This window comes from Pleurodeles waltl, chromosome 2_1 (assembly GCF_031143425.1).
Source record: "Pleurodeles waltl isolate 20211129_DDA chromosome 2_1, aPleWal1.hap1.20221129, whole genome shotgun sequence".
Lineage (NCBI taxonomy): Eukaryota > Metazoa > Chordata > Amphibia > Caudata > Salamandridae > Pleurodeles > Pleurodeles waltl.
Window position 1 is genome coordinate 579,469,213 of NC_090438.1, and position 24,351 is coordinate 579,493,563.

General features: G+C 45.6%; 1 protein-coding gene across 1 annotated transcript in view; it reads left to right on the forward strand.

The window, feature by feature from the left end:
* Window positions 1-24,351, forward strand: part of AVL9 (AVL9 cell migration associated) — a 384,424-nt gene that overhangs the window by 178,869 nt on the left and 181,204 nt on the right. The window contains exon 3 of the mRNA XM_069215405.1: window positions 5,460-5,545. Within this exon, the coding sequence (XP_069071506.1) occupies window positions 5,460-5,545 (86 nt within the window). The remainder of the gene's footprint in view (window positions 1-5,459; window positions 5,546-24,351) is intronic.

Here is a 24,351-nt window from a genome sequence, read left to right on the forward strand (position 1 = left end):
GGAGCGAGGAAATACCTAGAAATACAGATATTGGTTTTGACCGACAATAGTACCAGTATGACTAGAAGGAATTAAGTTACAAAGCTTTTGCCCTAATATTTTAATATTGTGTGACTAATAGTGAAGGTAAAGATGTTGATGGAGCACTAGCATCAGTAGATCCTATTTCTCCTCGCCTGTGAGTCCTTTCTGTTCGGGACAGGTTAGTGGAATGTTGCGATCCATATGCTGGGAACCTCTTCTAACTAAAAAGTTAAGTGGTGATAAAGAAATGGGTTTCCTAGTGCTTTCAATGGCCCACGAGCCCACTAGTAGATGTGATGAATTTCCTCTCCTGTAAAAGAACATTTGCTTGAAGAAACTGTCATTAGGCAAGTTATACTTCCCTCTGGGTACTGAATAAGCTTCTAAGCCTGTTTAAATTTTTTGCCACATAATAGTGTGATGTAATTTCGTTGTGTCTCTTTTACAAGAGAGTCAGACGCATGAGCTGTAGACCGCTCTAGTCGGGTATGCCAACCTAAGGGTGTTTGATTTTACCTGTTGCAAAGGACGATAACACTCTTGTGTCAAAGAAATAAATAATTGGAAGAAGGCTATTATGCATAGTGAGAAATGACTTGAAAATAGACCTCGTGTGGCTGTTCTCAGTTGAGGCACACATTTGGAAAATGAGTATGAAAGAAAGCATTTTTTTTTCCAATTGCAACTTAGCTATCTTTGCCAATGTAACTCTTAGGATTGTGGTGCCTGGTAACCCATCTTTGAAAGCCATTCCCTTTCAAAGATATCTAGCAGTTCTCATGTGGGATAGTGGATCTGCAAAGAAAAACAAGAAGTATTCCTCGGATGAGCGTAACGAAATTAAAACCCAAGTCAAGATTTATTGAAAAGTAAATCAGTAAACGAGAGATGTAAGGCTAAATGCAAGCACCCAGAGGGAGGGGAAGGGTGACTTAGGAAACCCATCAACATGTTTTCTAGGCCCAGGCAGAAAGAAAAGCAAAATAGTTTGACTTGTTGACCTAGTTTTGAAATTTACTGGAAACCTAAAAGAGTCCCAATTATTTACTTATGAATTAAAGATACAATTTCAAGTGGGAAATGAATAGAAAAGAGGCATCAATTGCCTCTGTGTATTGGAAGCACCTAGAAAAATTACAGGAAAGCTGGTTGCGGTGCATTAAGCAAACTCTCGTTTTCTACCTTGCTTTCCCACATTGTCCTGGTACCTTGTATTGTGTTTTGTCTTAGGGAGTGGACCCCGATTAAGCTAAGATTGTGAATCAATAACTGATAAGCTCCATAGACCTTTGGTATTGTCTTCATTTATGAAGAATTGAGGTTTTAACCAGACAGAGGTTGTTTTGCACAAAACATTGACAGTCTTTGGTGTCTGAGACCCGCACATGGGGCGGCCATCAAGACATCGTGCCTTCAGCAATGATGTCAAATGTAAACGTTTTTAAAGTTTGTTTTTTCAAAAAATAATCTTCTACAGTCTACATCCGCTTTGAAATTAACATTGTCGTAATCTTCTGGTCATAAATAGAATTTTTCCAGTTTACTGGAAGAAGGTCATGATTTTATGTTAAACGCAAAAGTGTGCTTCGCCCCTGTCTTTGAACGCCTCGTTTTCACATCTCATACTTTCATGTTTCAGACTCCCAAATGATAATGGAGTATCCAGACCAGTTGTTTGACAGATGGGTAATGTCGCTCAGCACCGTCCTTCTGCGACAGATGATACCCTTTCCTATTTATTTGCTTCTGTTGCAAACTGTGCCACACCAGTGCTCCAGGGTTTCTGGTGTTACCTTTCTGTGATTTGCCCTACACAATGAAGATAGATCTTGTATATCTGGCTGCTGTTGCTGACTAAAGATTTTTAGTTAAGTCCTCATTTAATATTTATTTCTGCGAGGTTCTTGGTGCTGCGTTAAGTGGCATTATAGCGATCTGCATAGTATCAGGCCATGTCTTTACTAAAATCACGCCTTTAACGAACAGGGCAAATCTATACTTTCTGCTTATTTTTTTAGTATGAAATGTCTTCCTCATTTATGCCCTCAACGAAATATTTTTTTTGAAACAAAACTCACTACCAATCTGTTTAGGAGGGCATGCCCATAACTGTTTAGCCCATAGTGCCTCTTGCGAGACTGCGATCAGAACCAAATAATTCAAATAGTATTTTTTACTGGATAACTTGGAAAAGTCTCAGTAGGTGACATAGAATGCCGTGGTGTAGAGTACAGTGTTGTAGAGAGTAGTGACATAGAGTGCAGTGGTGCAGAGTATTTGGTGTAGAGTGCAGTGGAGTACATTGCATTGGTTTTGAGTAAAGTGGTGTAAAGTTCATTGGCAGAGAGTGCATTGGTTTAGAGTAGCGTAGTGGGAAGTGGTGTAGAGTAGAAGGGTGCAAAGTAGTGTACAGTGGAGCAGCGTAGAGTGCAGTGACGAGGTATGGACAGCAGTAGTGTAGAGTAGATTGTTTCAGACTAGAGTGGAGTGGTGGAGGGTAGAGTACAGTGTGCAGGGCACAGTAGTGGTATAGAGTACACTGGTGTGGAGTGGTACAGAATTGAGTGCACTGGCATAGAGTGCAGTGTTGTAGAGCAGAGTGGCATAGATTGGGGTGTCGTGGAGTGGCCTAGAATGCAGTGGTGGAGTGCAGTGGTGCATAGTAGGGTCAAGTAAAGTAGAGTGCATTGGCATAGAGTATAGTAGAGTAGAGTGTATTGGTGTAGAGTGCATTGCTGTAGAGTGCAGTGAAGTGGTGCAGAGTAGAGTGCAGTGGCACAGTGTGGCATACACTTCTGTTGTGGAGAGTTGAGTGTCAAAGAGTTCAGTGGTGTAGAGTGGTGCAGAGTAAAGTGGTGCAGAGAACAGTGACATAGCGTAAAGTGGTGCGGAGTAGAATAGAGTGGCTTAGAGTATAGCGATTTACATTACAGGGGTATAAAGTGCAGGGACATCGAGTGTTGTAGAGTGTAGTCGCATAGAGTGCTTTAGTGCAGAGTAGATTGCCGCTGTGTAGTGGCATGGAGTGCATTGGCTTTGAGTAAAGTGGTGCGGAGTGCATTGGCGTGGACCGCAGTGGCGTAAAGTGCAGTGGTTAGAGTGGTGTAGAGTGGTGCATAGTGGAGTGGTGCAGCATAGGTTGCAGTGGCGTAGAGTGGCGCAGAGTAGATTATTTCAGAGTAGAGTGAAGTGGCATAGAGTGGTGTGGTGCGGGGTAGAGTGAAGTGGTGCAGATTATATCAGAGTGTCGAAAGGTAGATTGGCATGGAGTGCACTAGCGTAGAGTGGAGTGGTACAGAGTAGAGTGCATTTGTGTAGAGTGCAGTGTTGCGGAGTAGAGTGGGGTGGTATAGAGTGGAGAAGCCTAGACTAGAGTGGTGTAAAGTGCAGTGACGAAGAGTGTAGTTGTGCATAGAAACGCAGAGTAGGAAAAGTGCATTAGCATATAGTAGCGAGGAGTAGAGTGGTGCAAAGTAGAGAGCAGTGATGCAGTGTGGAGTGATGCAGAGTAGAGTGCAGTAGCATGGAGTGGTGTGGAGTGGAGTGGAGTGGGGGAATATGGAGTATGCATGGTGTGGTAGCTCACTGCCATTACAGACACCCCGACCGCCAGGGGTAATGTAGCGTCCGTACCACCAACAGTCTGGCGGTACGGAGGCCCTCATTACGATCACGGTGGTAGGGCCGCGGTCGCACCGCCGGGGCCGGCGGTTTCCCGCCATTTTAGCCCCTGCAGAGATAATCCACCAGGGCAGCGCTGCAAGCAGCGCTGCCCTGGGGATTATGACATCCCTACCGCCAGCCTGTTTCTGGCGGTTTGCACCGCCAGGAAGAGGCTGGTGGTAAGGGGTGTCCTGGGGCCCCTGCACTGCCCATGCCACTGGCATGGGCAGTGCAGGGGCCCCCTAACAGGGCCCCGGCCAGCTTTTCACTGTCTGCATAGCAGACAGTGAAAAGCGCGACGGGTGCAACTGCACCCGTCGCACGGCCGCAACACCGCCGGCTCCTATGTTGCGGCCTCAACCCCGCTGGGCCGCCGGGCGCAAACTTGGTTTGCGCCGGCCCAGCGGGAATGTCATAATGGGGGCCGCGCGAGTGCGGCCGCAGCTGCCCGCCAAGGTCGTTATGACCCCCCATATCTTCAATTGAAATGGCCATTACCTTTGCACAGACCTAGAATGATTAAAGTATACAGGACACAAACGGTAATGTGTGGAACTGTCATCACCTATTGTATTTACATTTTTTGATTGTATTAAAATATTTGTTTCCACCACACTCAGAATTACCTAACTTGTGCTACTTCTTTGCTTCTCCAATTCTTATACATTCTGAAATATGTACACAGTTCATTTGGAGACATTTAAATTTTATTGTATGCTAGAAAAAATAACACCAAATCAGAGAAAGAAAATTAAACACCAAGCTCCCTCAAAACACAGAGCTTGACATTTGACCTCCGTCTTTGAATCCACAGCAAATGTGATAAGAATAAGATTTATAGGCCTTTTTTACTGAAATCAAGCACTGGTAGAAGGATACCATAAATAGGATATGGGCCACGGAAGGGACGAACTCAAGCTGGACAGCCTAAAACAAATAAAGCCAACAAACAGGAAGCAAGCAAATGTGAGTTACAAACCACAAAGCCAATAGTAAACAAGGGGCAGAATGCATTTCCAGGTAAGCTTTCCGAATGTCCCAAAGATGTTGTTAGGACACCAGACAGCAGTGCTGTCTGGTAGGCTTCAACCGAAAAATGAAAGGCTCAGCTCCTAGCAATAAGGGCGTCGGAGTCTGTAATGTGGAAAAAGGAAAAGTAGCTTGTGTCCTATACAATTGCAGTGTAACCTGGGTAGTGTAAGGAGTGTGCAATATGAATGGGAGGAATTGAAATTTGAACCCACTGTATACTTGGTAAGAAAGTAAATTCAGTGCTCAGCTTCCTCAGTTTCATTCTTCCTTGTGGCTAAGAAGGTTCCTGCCGCTCTGACAAATACAGTTCCTTGATTGATGTGCGTCATGTGAACCTATGTAACCTTATAAGAACATTTACCAAGTGTCTCTCTTTACTGATAGCCTCTGTGTTTGCTTATTTGTAGAACCTATCATTTGTATTATAGCTGAAGTTATGCAGATGTTAGACACGTGGACGTTAAAACCTTTCAACACATGTAGGACGTTAGTTCAATTTTGGATTGATGAACTTCATGTATATCCAAATAGAAAAACTAAATGCTAAAAGGAGGAAGCATACAGGGCATTGAAGCTAATAAATTCTCTAAGGACCTTCTAGGAAATGGGAGATGTTTTGTATGGCATCTCAGTTAATTTAGGTTAACTTTTAATGTTTTTTAAATGTGTGCTGCTTTCTTTACAGTGTTGTAGAATGTATTTCAAGCATCTCATCTTATCCATTCTGTTTTATTTCTCAGACACAGTATTTTTTCACTTGCCCCCCAGGAGTGGAGATCGCAGGACAGTTTATGGTGTTTCTTGCTACAGACAGATTGAAGCCAAGGTAAATAATACTGCACAATGGTTGGTTGAATAATACTGTTTGACTCTTGCGTCGTTCTTTACCAGTTCAATCTATGTATGTTTTTATATGGTAGTTCTATACTGCAAACCTAGCCAAAAGACAGCTTAGCACTGTACATGGTCAAAGACTTGCATAAAGTCAACGAGTAAGAGGAGAGGGAGCTTGGTTGAGGATGGTAGTGCTCGGTAAAGAGGTGAGTCTTCCACACTTTCTTGAATTGGAGGAGCATTGCATGAGTACTGGGATGTTGTTCCATATCCTGGGTACATAGATAGAAAAGACCTGTTGTCTTGTTTTTTCCTTTTTGTACTTCCAAGTTGGCAAGCTGACTGTGTCCTGTATGTGGGCGTACTGAGACCTTCCAGGGATGGTAAGCTTATCTACAAGATAAGCGGGGGTTCTGGTCGAGATAGCCTTGTAAATAATGCAGCTGGTTTTGAAGATAGTGCGGGGAGGTAATGGAGTCCCATTAGGATATGGGTGGTGTGATCATATTCAGGCCCTGAATGAGATGTGCTATAGTGTATAGAATGCCCCTAAGGGATGCCAGTGTTGCATCTGAGTGGCCACAGAGTGGGGTATTAATTATCACCCATCCAGCTATGAAATTACAAGCACTTGAACAGCAGTTCTGATGTTGCTTTCTGGAAGAAATGGTTTGATTTTTTTTAGAAGGGTACGCTGGTATCAGGCTGTCTTTTTTTCCCCTAAGCCATAAAAGTTCATGTCTTTGAGCCAGGCTTGTACTGTATCTTGTTTGTTCTTGGCAAATAAAAGGAACAAAGTCTTGTTTGGGTTGAGTTTTAGGAAGGCACCTGATATCCAGGTCTAGATGATTTGCAAGCGTGTTTGAGGTGTTAGATGTCTGAAGCAGAGGAGACTTTTTAATAGAGTTGGGTATTATTGGTATATTGATTAATCTTTATATTGTTTTCTGTGAGTAGAGAATGAAGTGGCTCCATGTAAAGATTGAAATGTGAACAAACTGGTATTGGTTGGAAAGGTAGGAGCAGAGTCAATGAAGTACATTGCTGGTGAATCTCTTTCAATACACTAGTGTGCATATAAGGGTGGGATGGCTGAATGTGTTGAAGTGAGAGGTCCAGCAGTACTAGGAGACGGGTCATCATCTGTGGTAGAAAGAGCATCCTCTCTGATGCGCAAACTACAGGGAGTGCAGAATTATTAGGCAAGTTGTATTTTTGAGGATTAATTTTATTATTGAACAACAACCATGTTCTCAATGAACCCAAAAAACTAATTAATATCAAAACTGAATATTTTTGGAAGTAGTTTTTAGTTTGTTTTTAGTTTTAGCTATGTTAGGGGGATATCTGTGTGTGCAGGTGACTATCACTGTGCATAATTATTAGGCAACTTAACAAAAAAAAATATATACCCATTTCAATTATTTATCATTACCAGTGAAACCAATATAACATCTCAACATTCACAAATATACATTTCTGACATTCAAAAACAAAACAAAAACAAATCAGTGACCAATATAGCCACCTTTCTTTGCAAGGACACTCAAAAGCCTGCCATCCATGGATTCTGTCAGTGTTTTGATCTGTTCACCATCAACATTGCGTGCAGCAGCAACCACAGCCTCCCAGACACTGTTCAGAGAGGTGTACTGTTTTCCCTCCTTGTAAATCTCACATTTGATGATGGACCACAGGTTCTCAATGGGGTTCAGATCAGGTGAACAAGGAGGCCATGTCATTAGATTTCCTTCTTTTATACCCTTTCTTGCCAGCCACGCTGTGGAGTACTTGGACGCGTGTGATGGAGCATTGTCCTGCATGAAAATCATGTTTTTCTTGAAGGATGCAGACTTCTTCCTGTACCACTGCTTGAAGAAGGTGTCTTCCAGGAACTGGCAGTAGGACTGGGAGTTGAGCTTGACTCCATCCTCAACCCGAAAAGGCCCCACAAGCTCATCTTTGATGATACCAGCCCAAACCAGTACTCCACCTCCACCTTGCTGGCGTCTGAGTCGGACTGGAGCTCTCTGCCCTTTACCAATCCAGCCACGGGCCCATCCATCTGGCCCATCAAGACTCACTCTCATTTCATCAGTCTATAAAACCTTAGAAAAATCAGTCTTGAGATATTTCTTGGCCCAGTCTTGACGTTTCAGCTTGTGTGTCTTGTTCAGTGGTGGTCGTCTTTCAGCCTTTCTTACCTTGGCCATGTCTCTGAGTATTGCACACCTTGTGCTTTTGGGCACTCCAGTGATGTTGCAGCTCTGAAATATGGCCAAACTGGTGGCAAGTGGCATCGTGGCAGCTGCACGCTTGACTTTTCTCAGTTCATGGGCAGTTATTTTGCGCCTTGGTTTTTCCACACGCTTCTTGCGACCCTGTTGACTATTTTGAATGAAACGCTTGATTGTTCGATGATCACGCTTCAGAAGCTTTGCAATTTTAAGAGTGCTGCATCTCTCTGCAAGATATCTCACTATTTTTGACTTTTCTGAGCCTGTCAAGTCCTTCTTTTGACCCATTTTGCCAAAGGAAAGGAAGTTGCCTAATAATTATGCACACCTGATATAGGGTGTTGATGTCATTAGACCACACCCCTTCTCATTACAGAGATGCACATCACCTAATATGCTTAATTGGTAGTAGGCTTTCGAGCCTATACAGCTTGGAGTAAGACAACATGCATAAAGAGGATGATGTGGTCAAAATACTAATTTGCCTAATAATTCTGCACTCCCTGTAGTGATATCCATGCTGCAGTGTGAAATAAAGCTAGGCTGGTAGATGTTTAGCAGTGATGTGGTCGTGGAGTTGACCAAAGACTGCTTTTTTAATGATCTTGCTGATGAATGGTAGGTTATTTAATGGCTGGAAGTTGGCGAGGTCTTTAGGGTCCAGTGTAGGTTGTATGTTTCAAGTGGGAGAATATGGTCTGTTTCAGAGCTTCTTGGACAATGAAGTGAGAGAGGCATTGACAATAGTCACTATTGTAGCATTGACAATAGTCAGTAAGAGAGCATCTCCAGAGAGAGAACTTCGATGAAGAATGATGGTAAGACGTCATCTTGATAAAAGTGGCTTTGAGGAAGTGTAGTATGTCAGCGGGATATGTTAGGGATAGGACTTTGAAGTCTGCAAGAAGGGGTGGGTGTAATGGGAAAGTAGGAGCCACTCATCATCTATACCATATCTTCTTTGATGTACTTGCGCTGCTCTGACAAATCAATCAGAGGATACTAACTTAATTTATAGCCCCCAGTTTTACATTTTGGTTCTTCATTTATATGCTCTTTATGAGTCTGTTAATATTATTTCATTTTCTAGGTAGGCGCAGGTCCCTGGAGCACAGATTAAGAAGCACTGGTCTGGAGAATGCTTTGACTAGGCCGCAGGGGAAATAACAATATTTGGAGCTTGAGCGACCTTGGTGTGCTCATCTTGCTCCATTAACTAGCGTGGTACATTGATAGACTTCGTGGACCAGATATGCTTGCAGTTGTTCACAGAGTAAGTTGTTTTGCTATGTGGGTGGATGAGTATACTTGAAGTCTCGCTGAGCTGGAATTTCCTGCTGAGAAAGAGTCAAGAGGAAACCGAGTGCGTACTAGAGACAAAGCCTTCAGGTCTGTGTTGTGAATGGGGAGGTGGAGTACCAGGATAGTGCAGCCTTAAGCATATAACAACCAAAAAGAGCTGACCTAACAGTTTAACATTAGAATCAACATAACATTGTCATTAGTGCAGTCATTCCCATAACTCCAAATACTCACTCACACAAGCACTCCACCAACATCTAAGAAGGTGCAGCTCTACCCCAGCTCAGGATCTAGTCAGGCTCAGGATCTAGCAGGCTCCACCCAGATGAACTAATATAGCGATAAGCTAGGCAAAGGGACGAATGTGCCGCAACCCCCTGGAATACACCCTGCAGAGACGATTTTAAAAACTCTTACACGGGTTTCGCCACCACTGAAGCCCTCCTCTTTGGAACAGAACTAAAAAGAAAATCCACTCTCCAGTACAACAACATTATCACTCAATTGGGCACTGACTACCCTCTAACAAATGGATGACCCTTTGTGGGCAAATCCACAGCACCAATCAAATTAGTCTGCAAGAAAAAGAACTAAGGTCTAAAGTAATTGGCAGACAGGCGGTATTGAAAAACACATGAGATAAATTACATTTAAATTAGATTTATATACCACTTACTACCCCTGACGAGGTGTTGAAGTAACATGACAAATGGATAAAGTATCTATAAATCTCATAGAAAATGCATAGTTTACGTTATTGAATCACCCTCTATGACTTTTTTTAAATTCATGTATGTATATATATATATATATATATATATATGTATATATATATATCACAAGAAACTGGCCTTTGATAGCGATGCGCCTCTCTGCTGGTGCAGGTGTTAGGGTTCAGGCCAAGGACCCTCAAAAACTACATCAAGGAAAGCAACACCGCAGTCCCGGAGACTGAAATCCATTCTTTATTCACCACATAATATGAAAGCTTCACAGCAAACCCCACGACGCGTTTCGACAAACAAGTCTTCTTCCAGGTGGTTTAGTTTGCTTTATCGGTTTCTCTCCTGCCTTCTGAGTAAGTACTTATGCATTCTGGGATATTGAGTCCATATCTGCCTCACACCTGATACCAATAACATCATTTAGTTCTTTACTTCGGCACGAACCTTTCAAAACAGAAATGTAAAAATATATAATTCCATTTCCTGATGTGATCACACATTAGTGGGGGTACGTGCCTGCAAAAAACAATATTGATTTTATATTTACGAACATTCGCACATTCCAACGTTATTGGTTTTTAGAAACATATTCAAACAAGAACATTGCAGTGATACCCGCTTTGCCCCCTGACAGGTAACCCAGAACTCCAGTCTTTGCCTAAGTCTCATACTGGAAAAGCAGGTCAAGGCAGGTCAATTCCAACCATCCAGGACACCAATTCCTCTGTCACCTGTCCCCCAGTAGCCTGCTACTAGATGCTTCAGCATACCTTCCTTATTCTCCCAAAGACCCACCCCCCATGAATCTCTCAAATTTCCATGGGCAGCCCAGACTTTCATACACTAATTTCTCCTGCACACAGCAAACATCCACCTCCTCCAATGTTGCATTTGTGGGCTCACAGAGCTACCCCATATGCGTGCAATTTCCCTTTTTGCCAGTAAAAACCCCAGGTTCCCCAAAATTCTCTAATGAGAGGTAAGATCCGAGGCTCCCCATACCCCAACAATATCAATGGATCCTAGTTCACAATGGGCATTCCAACATCCGTCTCCAGCAAAGCTTTCACCCCTCCCCAAAATGTGCAAATCTTGGGATACTCTCACAACGAGTGCAGGAAGTTCCCCCTCTGACGAGAAGCCTGCCGTCAGGCATCATTTTCTTCTCTGCTGATCCCATGCATGAATGACCAAGTGTAACATACCCTATGTAGAATTTTAAACTGAGTCAAAAGGAATCTCAACGTTATGGCCACTTTCCTGGTAAATTGTAACGCTTCCTGGAACTCATCCTCCTCCAGCCCCTCTATATCTGTTGGCCACTTTTCCCTTAAGTACATTAATTACCCCTGTTTATTGTTTGAGTGTCCTACAGGTGGGGGAGATTGCCTTGACCATCAGATAACCATCCAGTAGCCGACTCTCAAAGGGATCTCCTCCATTATGTTCTCCTGTGGAGCTATTCCCTCCTGCAGGGCATGTTGCAATTGATAGTACTTAAAAAGCTGTGAGGACGCCTTGTCATATTCCTCTCTGAGATGAGCAAATGGTACCATACCATATGCATACTACACATCCTGTAACGTGGAGAGTCTATTGAGGTCCCATTTCCTAAAGCCATATAGGGCTGAAACTGCCACCAACCTCGTACCCAGCCACAGTGGTGTTCTGGGCATGAATCTCTTTCCCCACCCCATTTCCTTCTGGAGAGTGCTCCAAACCACGCACACAGTTGTAGTTGCCGATGGGGTATTTGGACTAATTCTGCTACCATAGAGGACATGAAGATATCCCTTACCGCAGAAGGCTTCACAATCATGTCGGTAACCCGGATCCTCAAATGCTGCATACGTCCCTTCATCCACAATACTGACCTGGGCAGGCTCATAATATTTGCAAATGTCAGGCAAGGCATTTCTACAATCATAAGTGTGTCCCTTGAGGGTGTGGAGTGCCAGACGTGGCTGTCCATTCAGCCACAGTGGGGTCCTCACTCAGCCATTAAGCATACAAAAGAATGCCACAGGTATTGGTTGGGGACTGCAAAACATATGTGAGTCTGGGAAGGGTAATTATTTTGAAGAGCACTGTTCTGCCCATTAATGAGGGCATGAGCACCTACCAGTGGGTGACATCCATCTCCGGTCTATGCAGTAGTGGGGCTAGGTTATCCTCCTAAAGAGTCAGCCCATCCCTCTAAATCCAAAGTCCTAGGTACTGTAAAAGATCTTGCACCACCCTGACGGGCATGGTGAAAGCGTCTCTGACCTCCCACGATCCCAGAGGGAATTTGAGGGACTCCTAGTTTATACCCAATCCTTATTATCCACCGTATATCTTCAAACTTTACCCCAACCGGGCCAGGGACAGCTCTTGTTCTGCCAAATACAAGAGGACATCATCGCCATATAGATTCTCTCCTCCCATACATCTCCCCATCACCGTCTCCATACCTGCATGTCTACCCATGTCTACCCAGATCCAGTCTGCCAGCGCAAACAACATTGGTGACAGGTGGCAGCCCTTTCTGATACCTTGGCCCTTACGAAACTCCTTAGACAAGACCCCATTCACTTCAACCCAGGCCCTCGGCGTCCCATAAAGGAGTCCAACTCCGCGTGGATTTTTGGGCCCAAAGTCCATTTTCCACATTTTTTTTCGCAGTTGGGAAGCGTGAAGTCATGCCCAGGACTACCCCAGATACGTTTCACCACGTGTGTATGAGTGAGAACATGTCTATATTATTAATATGTGTCTGCACAAGTGTAGGTGTATGAGTGTGTGTATGCATGTTGTGTGTGTATGCATGAGATTGTACAGAATTTTATCAGCATACATTAAAGAAATGTCCTTTATGGCAATGCTAGCTGCGTTGTTCTCTCCCTCCTCCCTCCTTCACTCTGGCTGTGTAGTCTAGGTCCAAATGATCTGAACTTCCTGGGAAGCTACGGAAAATGTTTGAAATGTTCCACTGCCCTCCCACAAAAATATTCTGGCAAAGCATCACGGAGAACAGACAGTACCAGAGATAAGGGGCCTCAGTGGAATGCTAGGGGATGTAGCAATCCAGCTCAACATAAAAAGTTAATTTTCAGCCTCAACTTTATTTTAAGATGTCCGATGGGAATGCAAGTACAAATGGCCCAACTAGGCCCATGAACAGCAGAGGCATGTGACTATAGCACATGGAAGCGTCCTTGCAGAAAAGGTTTTTCCACGCCATAAAGTTCATGGACCTGCACATACAGCGACTCAAAAACACAGTTAGAGGTAGGTACCAGCTTGCTTCTCTAAAACAAGCATTTGTAGTGCAACGGGTCTCGCATTTGCTCAAGTTAGAGCTATTAGCGTTGTAAACTCCTAACCAGACTTTTCTTGTCACATAAATTGAAAGAAAAAAAAACTAGCGCTATTGCGTTATGTAAAACCCAGTGTAATCGCGCTGCATGGAAAATAAAAAGATAAAGTAGTGCAGAAACTAGGCTGAAAACATGGAGCCTCGTATGTTTTTTAGTAGTTTACCGGGTCTGTGTAGGAGGGCTAAACACAGGAAAAGGGCACGATGTATGCATGCCTTTCACTAATGAAAGCAAGAGGATTCTAAAAGGAAAGCCCACAAACCAATGAAAATGGCAGGTGTGACATGGGCGTGGTTAAAAGCCCAAAGAGAGATTACAACAGGGACGGAGCGATTGTGCGCTCGACCATAAACATTCACCATAGACGTAGTGTGCTCTCCGTGTGCGGGTTGCTGCAGGAGCAGAGAGCTCAGATACGCAAGTCCTTCATCCCCTGGAGAGTCTGTGCGCCATGTGGGACCTGGGATAATTAAATAACAAGACAAATGTTTCCTCTTAGCCAGTGAGTTAATAAGGAACTAAGCAGAATGAAAGTGTACGGTTTACCACATGTTAGATATATTGCTGCTGTCTCTGATGTAGCGAAGGAGTGTAGTTACGCATTGTGTCTCATAAGAGTACATTAACATATATTACTTTTTGTCTGGGGACCATCACTGGGGAATTACGTTCATGGAGCTCTAAATATGTTTAAAAGCTGAGAAGCTGTTGGAGAGGCTATTCTTGCAATCAGCTGTTTGCTTCCCTTTGTTGCTCTCACTTCTCTTATTCCTTTTCTCCCTTTTATGTTGTTTCACCGCTTTTCAATTCTCTCCTGTTTCATATTCCTTGCTGTGCCACTGTGCTCCCCTTTCCTCTTCCTGGCTCTTTTCTTTCTCCTCTTCCCTTTCTTGCTTTCTCCCCCTTCATTTTTTCTTTCTTCTCTTCTTTTCCTGTCTTCTTGCCTCTCACCTTCCCTTAATTAATGCCCTCTCTTTTTCCCTCTTACTTGTTCTCTCCTCATCTTTTCCTCTTTAGCTCTCCTTTAGTTTTCATACCCTCCCTGTTTTTGCGTGTTCTCTTCCCCCAATCACTGCTTTCTTCCCTGCTCTATTTCCCTGATAATGTTCTCCCATTGTTGTTCCCATCTCCTTTTTTGCTGCTTTCCCCATTTCTGTTACCACTCTTCACAGTTTGATAATCTGCACTCTTACCTATCTCCCTTTTCTTGCATTTCCTTTTGTTTGCTCTCTTCTTTCTTTGCGTTTTTGACTTGACCACCATCTGGTCATCCCATCCTCTTCTCTCTCACTGCTTTCATTCTGCTCTTCCCCCCTTTTTCATCTCTTATCTCTGTTTTATCTCCTATTTTCCCTCCCTCTTTTCTTTTTGTTTTTTTTCCTATCTCACCTTTGCTGTTTTCTTTCCTCTTTTCCCTAAATTTCCTCCTAATGCACTTCCCAGCTCTATAATGCAGAGCCTCACAGCACATCTAGTTCCACATGCCTGAAAATGTGGATACGTCACAGTCTCTCGGACAGCTCCTGCTCATCATATGAAACCCCCTCTATTACACCACCCTTGTGTGCCCCCGTCCATTACTCCATCTTCTCATGCTGGCTCCTCTCATCCCCTCTCACAACTCGATACCACAGTTACCTTCCTCTCATCTCTTTACAGTTTTCTACTTTCACTCCACTTGTAACCCTCTTATCCCCCTGTCACCCTCCACCAAACTCCCCAAGTACCCCCCCCCCCCCCACCAACTACTATGCATGGCTCCTGGCCGTCTTCCACATCAGAAGTCGACATCACAACTTCCCACACAACAATGCACCCTATAATATACCATTTCCTGTAATCTCATCTCACATAACAATACAATACTTCAGCATTTGTCTAATGTGCTCTCTACTGTGGATTCCTCTCTTTCTCATGCTCTCTCTTGCCCTCTCCTGCGTCTCCCCATCCTGCCCACCGCCCACACCTACTTCTGACGACCACCACTTACTTAACCACACACCACCACTAAACGTCAATCTCCAAATAAAACTCACCAGGTACTTCATCCTTGCTCCCTACTTTGCATTGTCTTCTTACACTACCACAATATTCAATGGCATACAACTCAGGCCACAGCATATACCAACACCACATCTAGAACACCACCTGCTTTCACACCTAGGCACATGACTCAACAGTGCACAAACAGGGTCAACAGCATCACTTAATACATCTCACCATACACCACCAGGTCACTCTTGCCCTACCTCACTTGAGCATACCACCAGCCCTAACACCACAGACCATCTTGTCACTTGTGCCTAACTCATTTCAGTAAACCAATCTATCAGACCCTTTTTATTGGCCATTTTACCGATTATAGACCAATAACTAAAACACCTATCCAACAGCAGTTTTACAGAGAGCGAACCTTTCCCAAAGTCATAAGAGCGCCTACCAAAGGCACCGGCCATGCTCCATATTTTGGTACAGGGAGATTTACCGAGATTCAGAACTTCTTCAGCTGTACCCACTAGGCAGCAGTGCCTTCAACATACGCCCTCCCCATCTGACGTCAATGTGATTAGTGAGCTAAAAGGGAATTCAGTTGGAATTCCCACCCTATATGTAGCCTAGCAATTTAGCTCATTCTCTTTGCTGTTTTGCTGAGTCAAAATAAAAAACTTTGTTTATTCCCCACCACTTTCCAAATTCATCAGCTGCCACTGGCCTCCACATACATCTTGTAGAGGTGTGGAGTCGTCATACCTGCCAATTTCTTTAAAACTTCTGCTAGTAGCCAGTTGAGCCTGGCAATTTTCCAGATTGTAACTGGGTCAGTGCCCGCTGCACCTCCTCAAGAGTCGAGTCTTGTTCAAGGTCAAGTGACCTGTGCCACCCCAGCTGTTGACAGGGGCAGTGCCACACAGATCCGAGCAGATCGTCCAGTGTCTGCCATGCCCGGTTCCCTTAAAAGTCTTACAAATAGGCCGCCATTGTCTCTGCAGTAGCCGTGGAGCCCACTACTAGGCCCCTATCAGGCTATAGGATCTCTTGTATATGCTGTCTACCTTGGTCCATCTTGCTGAGCCATGCTAACATTTTCCCCACCTTATCTCCCACTTCATATAGGTGTCTTGCGTGTGCTATATAATCCACTTTAACCACATATATTAACAGGGAGCAGTTTCCTCCATCTTACTAAGAAGTTGCGCTTTTATGGCCACCGAGGGATGCTGTGCATTCTGTTCCTCCCAAGTTCAGCAGGTCCCTTTCCAGTTCAGCTCATCATTCCCCCCCTTTACCCTTGTATCCCACTTCCCCAGAAATGATCACTCTCCTGATTGTGGTCTTGTAAGCTTCCCATAGAGTAGCCTCCTCCCCCGCCGACTCTCCATTTTCCTTAAAATAGTGAACCGTGGCTGCCTGCAGACAGATCAGCTCTTTTTCGTTGGTGAGTCGCCACATTGCCATTCTCCCGGACCTCGTCTAAAAGGCGAGTCCAGTGTCACACTAAGCTTGGAGTATCCTGAGATCCCTCTTTCCTTGTTTTCTGCTTCCACAAATCCATGTAGGGACCCTACTTAGGCGAAGGAAAAGTCTATACGGGAATGTGTATTGTGTGGCCCAATTTAAATACATAGCCCCTGTGGGTCCCATGGAACATCCTCCTGACATCACCCATACCCACAGCCTGGATGAAGTCATCAAGTTTCCCAGTACCAACCTGGTGAGTCCCCCTACTGTGAGCCCTGTTCAGGTGCGCATCCATCACCATATTAAAATCACCCCGCTATAGTGGTGGCCTACAGTAATTCTAAGAGCAGTCTTCCACCTGAAGCCCCGGTGGGTTGTAGATGTTGACAAGGGCGTGTCACTCTCCCTCCCAGTCACCCAGTATTGCCATAAAACGCCCCACGTCATCCACACAGGACCTAGGCATGTGAAAGGCCACCAATTGTTTACTAAGAACTGCCACCCTCTTGCACAAGAATAGCCTGCATGGGTGAGCACCTTGTATTTCCCCTGCGCCAGCACTGCCCCATTGATACCTCATGTGCATCTCCTGTAAAAACACATCTGCAGGATATCTGGCCAGGGCCTTAGCCACCACTTCTCTTTTAATTTTGTTCCCCATGCCATTCATGTTCCAGCTCAACAATCTAAGGGTATGTCTTGCCATCCCTCATGCAACACCACCCCCTCCCTGTGCCCCTGTATCCTGTCATGGCCAAAAAGACCCTCCGCCCCCTTTGGGTATCCCCACGACACTGCAGATCAGAGAACAGTGTCCCAACTAGCCCCCACCTTATCTTACTGCCCTTGAATTGGCTGCCACCCCAGTTCATGATATATCCTCTGTCCTGTTATATAAACTGGATAGAACACAGACACCAGGAACCTGCTAACACAGGCCTGCCTACTTTGGCTGGGCGTGGCCTGTAGCAGCACTGTGCACTCAGAGGCAGCAGTCTGGCCGGCTTACCTATCCTCATATCTGCTCTGGTTGCTCCCGAGAGCCTCTATCTCAGATTAGCTCGTCCAGCGTCATTGGTGTGATCTGAGGCAGTGCCCCATCTTCTGGCGCATCCTCATGGGACTCATCTTTATCAGGGATATCAGGCACTACTTCTACCAGTAATACCCATCTATTCTCTAACTCTGGCCAGGGGCCCGCTACAAGCCCACAACCACTTTCGCCCTTTCTCATTCCGCTTGAATCCTTGTCGATATCGTCTGCAGAAGTGTCCTCCATCTTTTACTTCTCGGATGTTCCCGCCAGGGCTGGACCTGAGTGTTATCCCCCATGTCTGCTGGCGGTTGAAATCCCCACTGCTCAAGCCAGTCCCAAAGCTCCGACACAGAGGAAACTAAATATGTATGGTTCTTGTCAATGATCTTCAATTTCACCGGGAACAGCAAGGCATAGCGGATATCCAGGGTTCTAAGGTGTTGCCTGACCCACAGAAAAGTCTCTCTCTGTCGCTGGACCAACACTGTGTAATCCAAATAGATATTAACAGATTGCCCCTCCACAGTCCACGGACCATGCGTGCTGCTACCTGGAGGATTGCATGCCGATCTCAAAGGTTCAACAGACGAGCTTCAGTTGCTCTCGGAGGGCCTCCCGGTAGAGGCAGTCAACCTGGCACTCTATGTGCATGTTCCACGCTAAACCAGTTGGAGTTTTTCCCTGCTTGTACCATTGACACCGTCTAGTTCTCAAGAAAGAGGTCCATACCCTGGCCCTCTGCCCTTTCCGGTACCCCAGCCAGACAAATATTGTTACGGCGGGAGCTGCTCTCTGCAACTTCCAATTGTTCCTGTAACTGGGCCATCTCCTACTCCATCTGCCATAACGGTGTAGAGTGTTTGGTCACCGTCAGCCGCATAAGAGCTATGATGTATTCCATCTCAACCACACAATCAACCAATTCCCTATGATCAGCCCATAGGAGATTCACCTCCTGGGTTACTGCCTCAATTTTGAGTTACAGGGCCTTCTTTGTATCCTTTATGACCTCCAGAATGGTGGCTTCGTGGGACTCCAGGTCTCGGTCTGGAGTGCCCGCCATGGGCAGTCGTTCATCCCCCATGCTGCGTGGTGTGTCTAGCTGGGGGTCTTGACCACTTTGGCCTCACCATGTTCACCCCCTTGGACGGTGTTCCACTGTGGGTCCTCTCAGCCCCTGAGCACAGCGTGGCTATCCGGGCCCGCCACCCACAGGCTCTGCCTTGTAACAATAAGGGGATCGCAGCCCGGGACGCACTGGTCCCCACCTTCACTCCCAACTCAGTCTTCACTGGCAGAGCACCGGGCACGAGCACCTCCAGTCTGTACTCCACACACTAGCCTCCACAGAGAAGCTACCACGTAAGAATCAACTCTGCGAGAGGCTGTGTCTGCCCAGGTGTCACCATTGGGCATCACCTCCCTGGGTCCACCACAGATCTATTCCGCCATATGCTACAGGGTAAAGAAGATGAGTGCAACAGGAAAAAGTGCCAACTCCAATTAATACTCTCCTGAAGTCGATTCTCCAGAGAAGGAAAATGGGGGTCACCACCAATGGACTCTACAGCTCTTTGAAACGTAAAGGCCAATAACAGCACTCCGCGGGTCACGCAGCAGGTTGGGGAAAGGGAAGGAGAGAACAGGCACACAGTTCAAGCTCCCTCATTGTTAATTAAACTGCTGCTCCGACTGTGCGTACAGCTCCCCTGGGGCCTACGATGCACTTTTAGTCCTTTGGAGCCTCCAAGCTCCTATCCCATCATGCAGCTTCCCTGGTTCCACCCTGCCGTCTTGGCTCTACACTCCTTGCTCCTGCATGCAAGGGGGTCCCTTCGTCCCACCGCTGCTACTTTCTCTTTGTGGGGGGATCCCTCCTTAAGCATGCACATGTATGGATAAAGGTGCCCTTCTCCTGGAGGCTGGCCCCGTGTCATTGGACCATGAGGTTTTCTGTGATGCGCCCCCATCTTGGGTTCGGTCGCCCCTCTTGGCTCCCGCCTCATCTGGCTTATTACTTGCCATCCACTGGCCTCTGCCATGGTACTAGCTGCCTGTACCGTCTCCTGCATATGGACCCGCAACATGATGGATTCCAAGTTGTGGAGGTCCCAGGATGACTGATAACTCAGTCCACGGGTGCCAAAGCTGTGCTATCGAGCAGCCGACTCCATGCAGGCCTTGGTCATGCCCCCTCTTCTATGAAAATATTTGATGTTGTAGTTTTACTATTTCCATGCAAGTATTTTTACACGTTGCTCTAATTTTTGGATACAATTGTACTGTGTTCATTTTTTTTTTGTCATCAGTTGTGAGACCTGTTTCCTCAGGGTCCATCTAGAATCAGAGTTTAGTAGGCTCCCGTTTGTAGAAGTTGGAGTTCTTTAGCATGGCTTGGAGCCTCAGTCCTATTCAGTCCCAAAATGAAATGATCAAGTGCCCCTCTTTAGCATTTGGCTATCCATGGTAAGAAGGAAAAGCAGTACGAGTCTTACTGAAGAAGTGGTGTAAATTTAGACACTCTAAATATGGGTACTTTAATATGCATACAAAATAAATTACCCATAAAATAATGGTGAACAAACAACACAGACATTTCTAGCTGCTTCCTGGGCAGAGAATGCTGTTAGCCAAATGCTATGTTAGCATGTATGTGCTAAGTACTTTAATAAGAGTTTAAAATGAGGCCTGAGACCATTTGTTGTTTAATGTGTATGTGAGTTCTCAGATATGCAGATCTTGCAAGCAAGGGTATTGAAGAGTGGGTAATGTGGGAAGAAGCACAGTGGCTACTTTAAAGGCCTGCTTAGCCATTTCCCCCAGCCAAAGAACAACTGTACTAGGGGGCAGGAGAAAAAGAATGTTAATGCGTGGGCTGTCAGGTTAGTATGTCTTCGACAGCCTGCACTTAAAGCCAGACATCATTTGGAAACTGCACTCCCATAGTCATGTGAACTCCACCGTGCACTGAGCTAGATGTACCCACACACTTCAGTATACACCACAACCACATACACAGGTGCCTCCTCCCTCTATGCATGTAAGGGTAGAGAACCCCGGTTAGTGGAGACTGAATGGACCTTTCACATAGTAGGCATCTCCCCCAGAAAGAGTGCCGGTAGAAAGCCTGTCCTACACTTATAATTGTGCCACCACCACAGCCAGACAACCATAGACTGCTGGAAGTAGGCTTTAGCCACTCTCCAAATAAGGATGTCTTTGGTGTCCAGTCGTCTCAGGTCAATTAGGTGGGATAACCCTCAGTGTGCTTGCATGACTGTTGAGCTCACAGGGGGGGAAAAGAACAAGCATTTATACCACAATAGGTCTTGCATTTGCTTGAGTTAAAGCTATTGCCATTGTAAATTCATAACTGGACTTTTCTAGCCACATAAATTGGTCAACCCTGCCTCATAATTTCATCTTTTCCTCCCATATAATTCCAGTGTCCCTGTATAGGAAAATGGCTCGTTGTTGCAGTTACCCCCCCACTTTTTGCCTGATATTGATGCTGACTTGACTGAGAAGTGTGCTGGGAGCCTGCTAACCAGGCCCAAGCACCAGTGTTCTTTCACTAAAAATTTACAATTGTTTCCACAGTTGGCACACCCCTGGCACACAGGTAAGTCCCTTGTAAAATGTACCAGTGGTACCAAGGACCATGTGACCAAGGAAGGTCCCTAAGGGCTGCAGCATGTGTTGTGCCACCCTACGGGACCCCTCACCTAACACATGCACACTGCCATTGCAGATTGTGTGTGTTGGTGGGGAGAAAAAGGCAAAGTCGACATGGCCTCCCCCTCAGGGTGCCGTGCCCACAAAACACTGCCTGTGGCATAGTTAAGTCACCCCTCTAGCAGCCCTAAGGCACGGTGCACTGTACCACAGGTGAGGGCATAGCTGCATGAGTACTATGCCCCTACAGTGTCTAAGTCCCATTCTTAGACATTGTAAGTGCAGTGTGGCCATATTAAGTATATGGTCTGGGAGTTAGTCAGAAACGAACTCCACAGTTCCATAATGGCTACACTGAATACTGCAAAGTTTGGTATCAAACTTCTCGGAATAATAAACCCACACTGATACCAGTGTTGGTTTTATAAAAAATGCACACAGAGGGCATCTTAGAGATTTGTATTTTACCCAGTCCTTCAGTGCAGAACTGACTGGTCTGTGCCAGCCTGCCAATGAGACGAGTTTCTGACCCCATGGGGTGAGAGCCTTTGTGTTCTCTGAGGCCAGAAACAAATCCTGCCTTGGGTGGAGGTGCTTCACACCTTCCCCCTGCAGGAACTGTAACACCTAGCAGTGAGCCTCAAAGGCTCAGGCTTCGTGTTACAATGCCCCAGGGCACTCCAGCTAGTGGAAATGCACGCCCCCCGGACACAGCCCCCACTTTTGGCGGCAAGTCCGGGGAAATAATTATAAAAACAAGGAGGAGTTATCCCCTCAGCCAGGTCCACCCCTAAGGTGACCAGAGCTGAAGTGATCCCCTCCTTGGAAAATCCGCCATCTTGTTTCCAATAGAAATAGGGAGGTGCCCCCCTCCCCAAAGGGAGGAGGCACAAGGAGGGTGTAGCCACCCTCAGGGACAGTAGCCATTGGCTACTGCCCTCCCGCCCTAAACACATACCTAAATTTAGTATTTAGGGGCGATCCTGAATCCAGGACTTCAGATTTCCTGACGATCTGAACAAGAAGAAGGACTGCTGAGCTAAAATCCCCGCAGAGACGATGACTGACTTGGCCCCAGCCCTACCGGCCTGTCTCCAGACTGAAAGAACCCGCTACAGCGATGCATCCAGCGGGACCAGCGACCTCTGCCAACGCAGAGAACTGCCCTGCAACCCAAAGGACCAAGAAACTCCTGTGGACAGCTGCTCTGTCTAAGCAACAAAGAAGAAACCAACTTTAAAGGGACTCCAGCCTCACTCCGGAAGCGTGAGTCCCCAACACTCTGCACCGATGCCCCCGGCTCGTGTCCAGAGAAACCAACACTGTAGCGAGGACCCCCAGGCAGCTCCCACCGCATGGACACCCTGAGATGACCTCCGTGCACCCCCACGGCGACAACTGCAGAGAGAATCCAGAGCAACTGCCCGGTAACAAAGAACCCGACCCCTGGAAGAAACACTCCACCCACAGCCCCCAGGCCCGAGAGAAACCAACTACCGGTGCAGGAGTGACCAGCAGGTGGCCCTCTTCGTTGCCCAGTCGGTGGATGGCTGGAGAAGCCCCCCCTGTGCTCTGCGTCATCGTCAGAGTGACCCCCGGGTCTCTCCATTGATTTCAATACTAAACCCGACACCTACCTTGCACACTGCACCCGGCCACCCCTGTGCCACTGATGGTGTATTTTGTGTGCCAGTTTGTGACCCCCCTAGTGCTCTACAAAAACCCCCCTGGTCTGCTCCCCAAGGACGCAGGTATTTACCTGCCAGCAGACTGGAACCAGAGCACCCCCATTCTCCATAGGTGCCTATGTTATTTGGGCCCTACTTTGACCTCGCCCCTGACCGGCCCTGTGTTCCTGGGTGTTTGGGGTTGACTTGAACCCCCAACGGTGGGCTTCCTATGCCCCGGAGACTGAACTTGTAAGTGCTTTACTTACCTGCTAAACTAACTTGCACTTACCTCCCCCAGGAACTGTTGATTTTTGCACTGTGTCCACTTTTGAAATAGCTTATTGCCATTTTTGCCAAAGCTGTGTACCTTCCTGTTTTACTTCAAAGTTTCATACATACCTATGCCAAGTACCTTACAATTTATGTATTTACTTGAATTCTGAATCTTGTGGTTCTAAAATAAATTAAGAAGAGAATATTTTTCTATATAAAAACCTATTGGCCTGGAGTTAAGTTTTTGAGTGTGTGTTCTCATTTATTGCCTGTGTGTGTACAACAAATGCTTAACACTACCCTCTGATAAGCCTACTGCTCGACCACACTACCACAAAATAGAGCATTAGTATTAAATATTACTGTTTACCTCTAAGGGGAACCCTTGGACTCTGTGCATACCATCTCTCACTTTGAGATAGTATATACAGAGCCAACGTCCTATACCCTGCATATAACTAAAGCACTTACAATTACCTTCTTCCTCTATCTGCAGCAAAAAATGAAAATGTTGCCATTTAGCATCCTAATTTAAATCTGCCATGCTAATTCTAATAGAATAACACTTTCACCACCCCGCTATCAGAGTTGCTGGTTGGCTAACACAAATTACCTTAAAAAAGACACAAGACAGCCACGGAGGAGTAACAACTGAAATAAACTAGAAGGGTCCCCCAAACATATCAAGAGTGTTCAATCAGTCATAGTGTAATAAGGATGTTAAGTTGGCCTGAATTATGGTCATAATTGCAATAAAGAGAGAATATTAAAACATATACATTTATCATAAAACCTTTATCAGAAAGACACCTTTGGCATTAGACTGCAATGCTCAAAACAGCCCCTAGAGAGCACCATAGCAAAAATATAATTTGTAAGAAACATGGTATGTAACCATATTGTTAGCCCCAAGAGGGGATAACCCCATAAAAAATACAGGAGAAAGTAATGCAGTGTAACCATATACTTAGCCCCTAGAGGGCATTTTTATGGTTAGCAGGCCTACTGCAACGATATTACAAACAAGGCTGTTAAAACAAAACTTGTAGCTGTGAGAAAGCT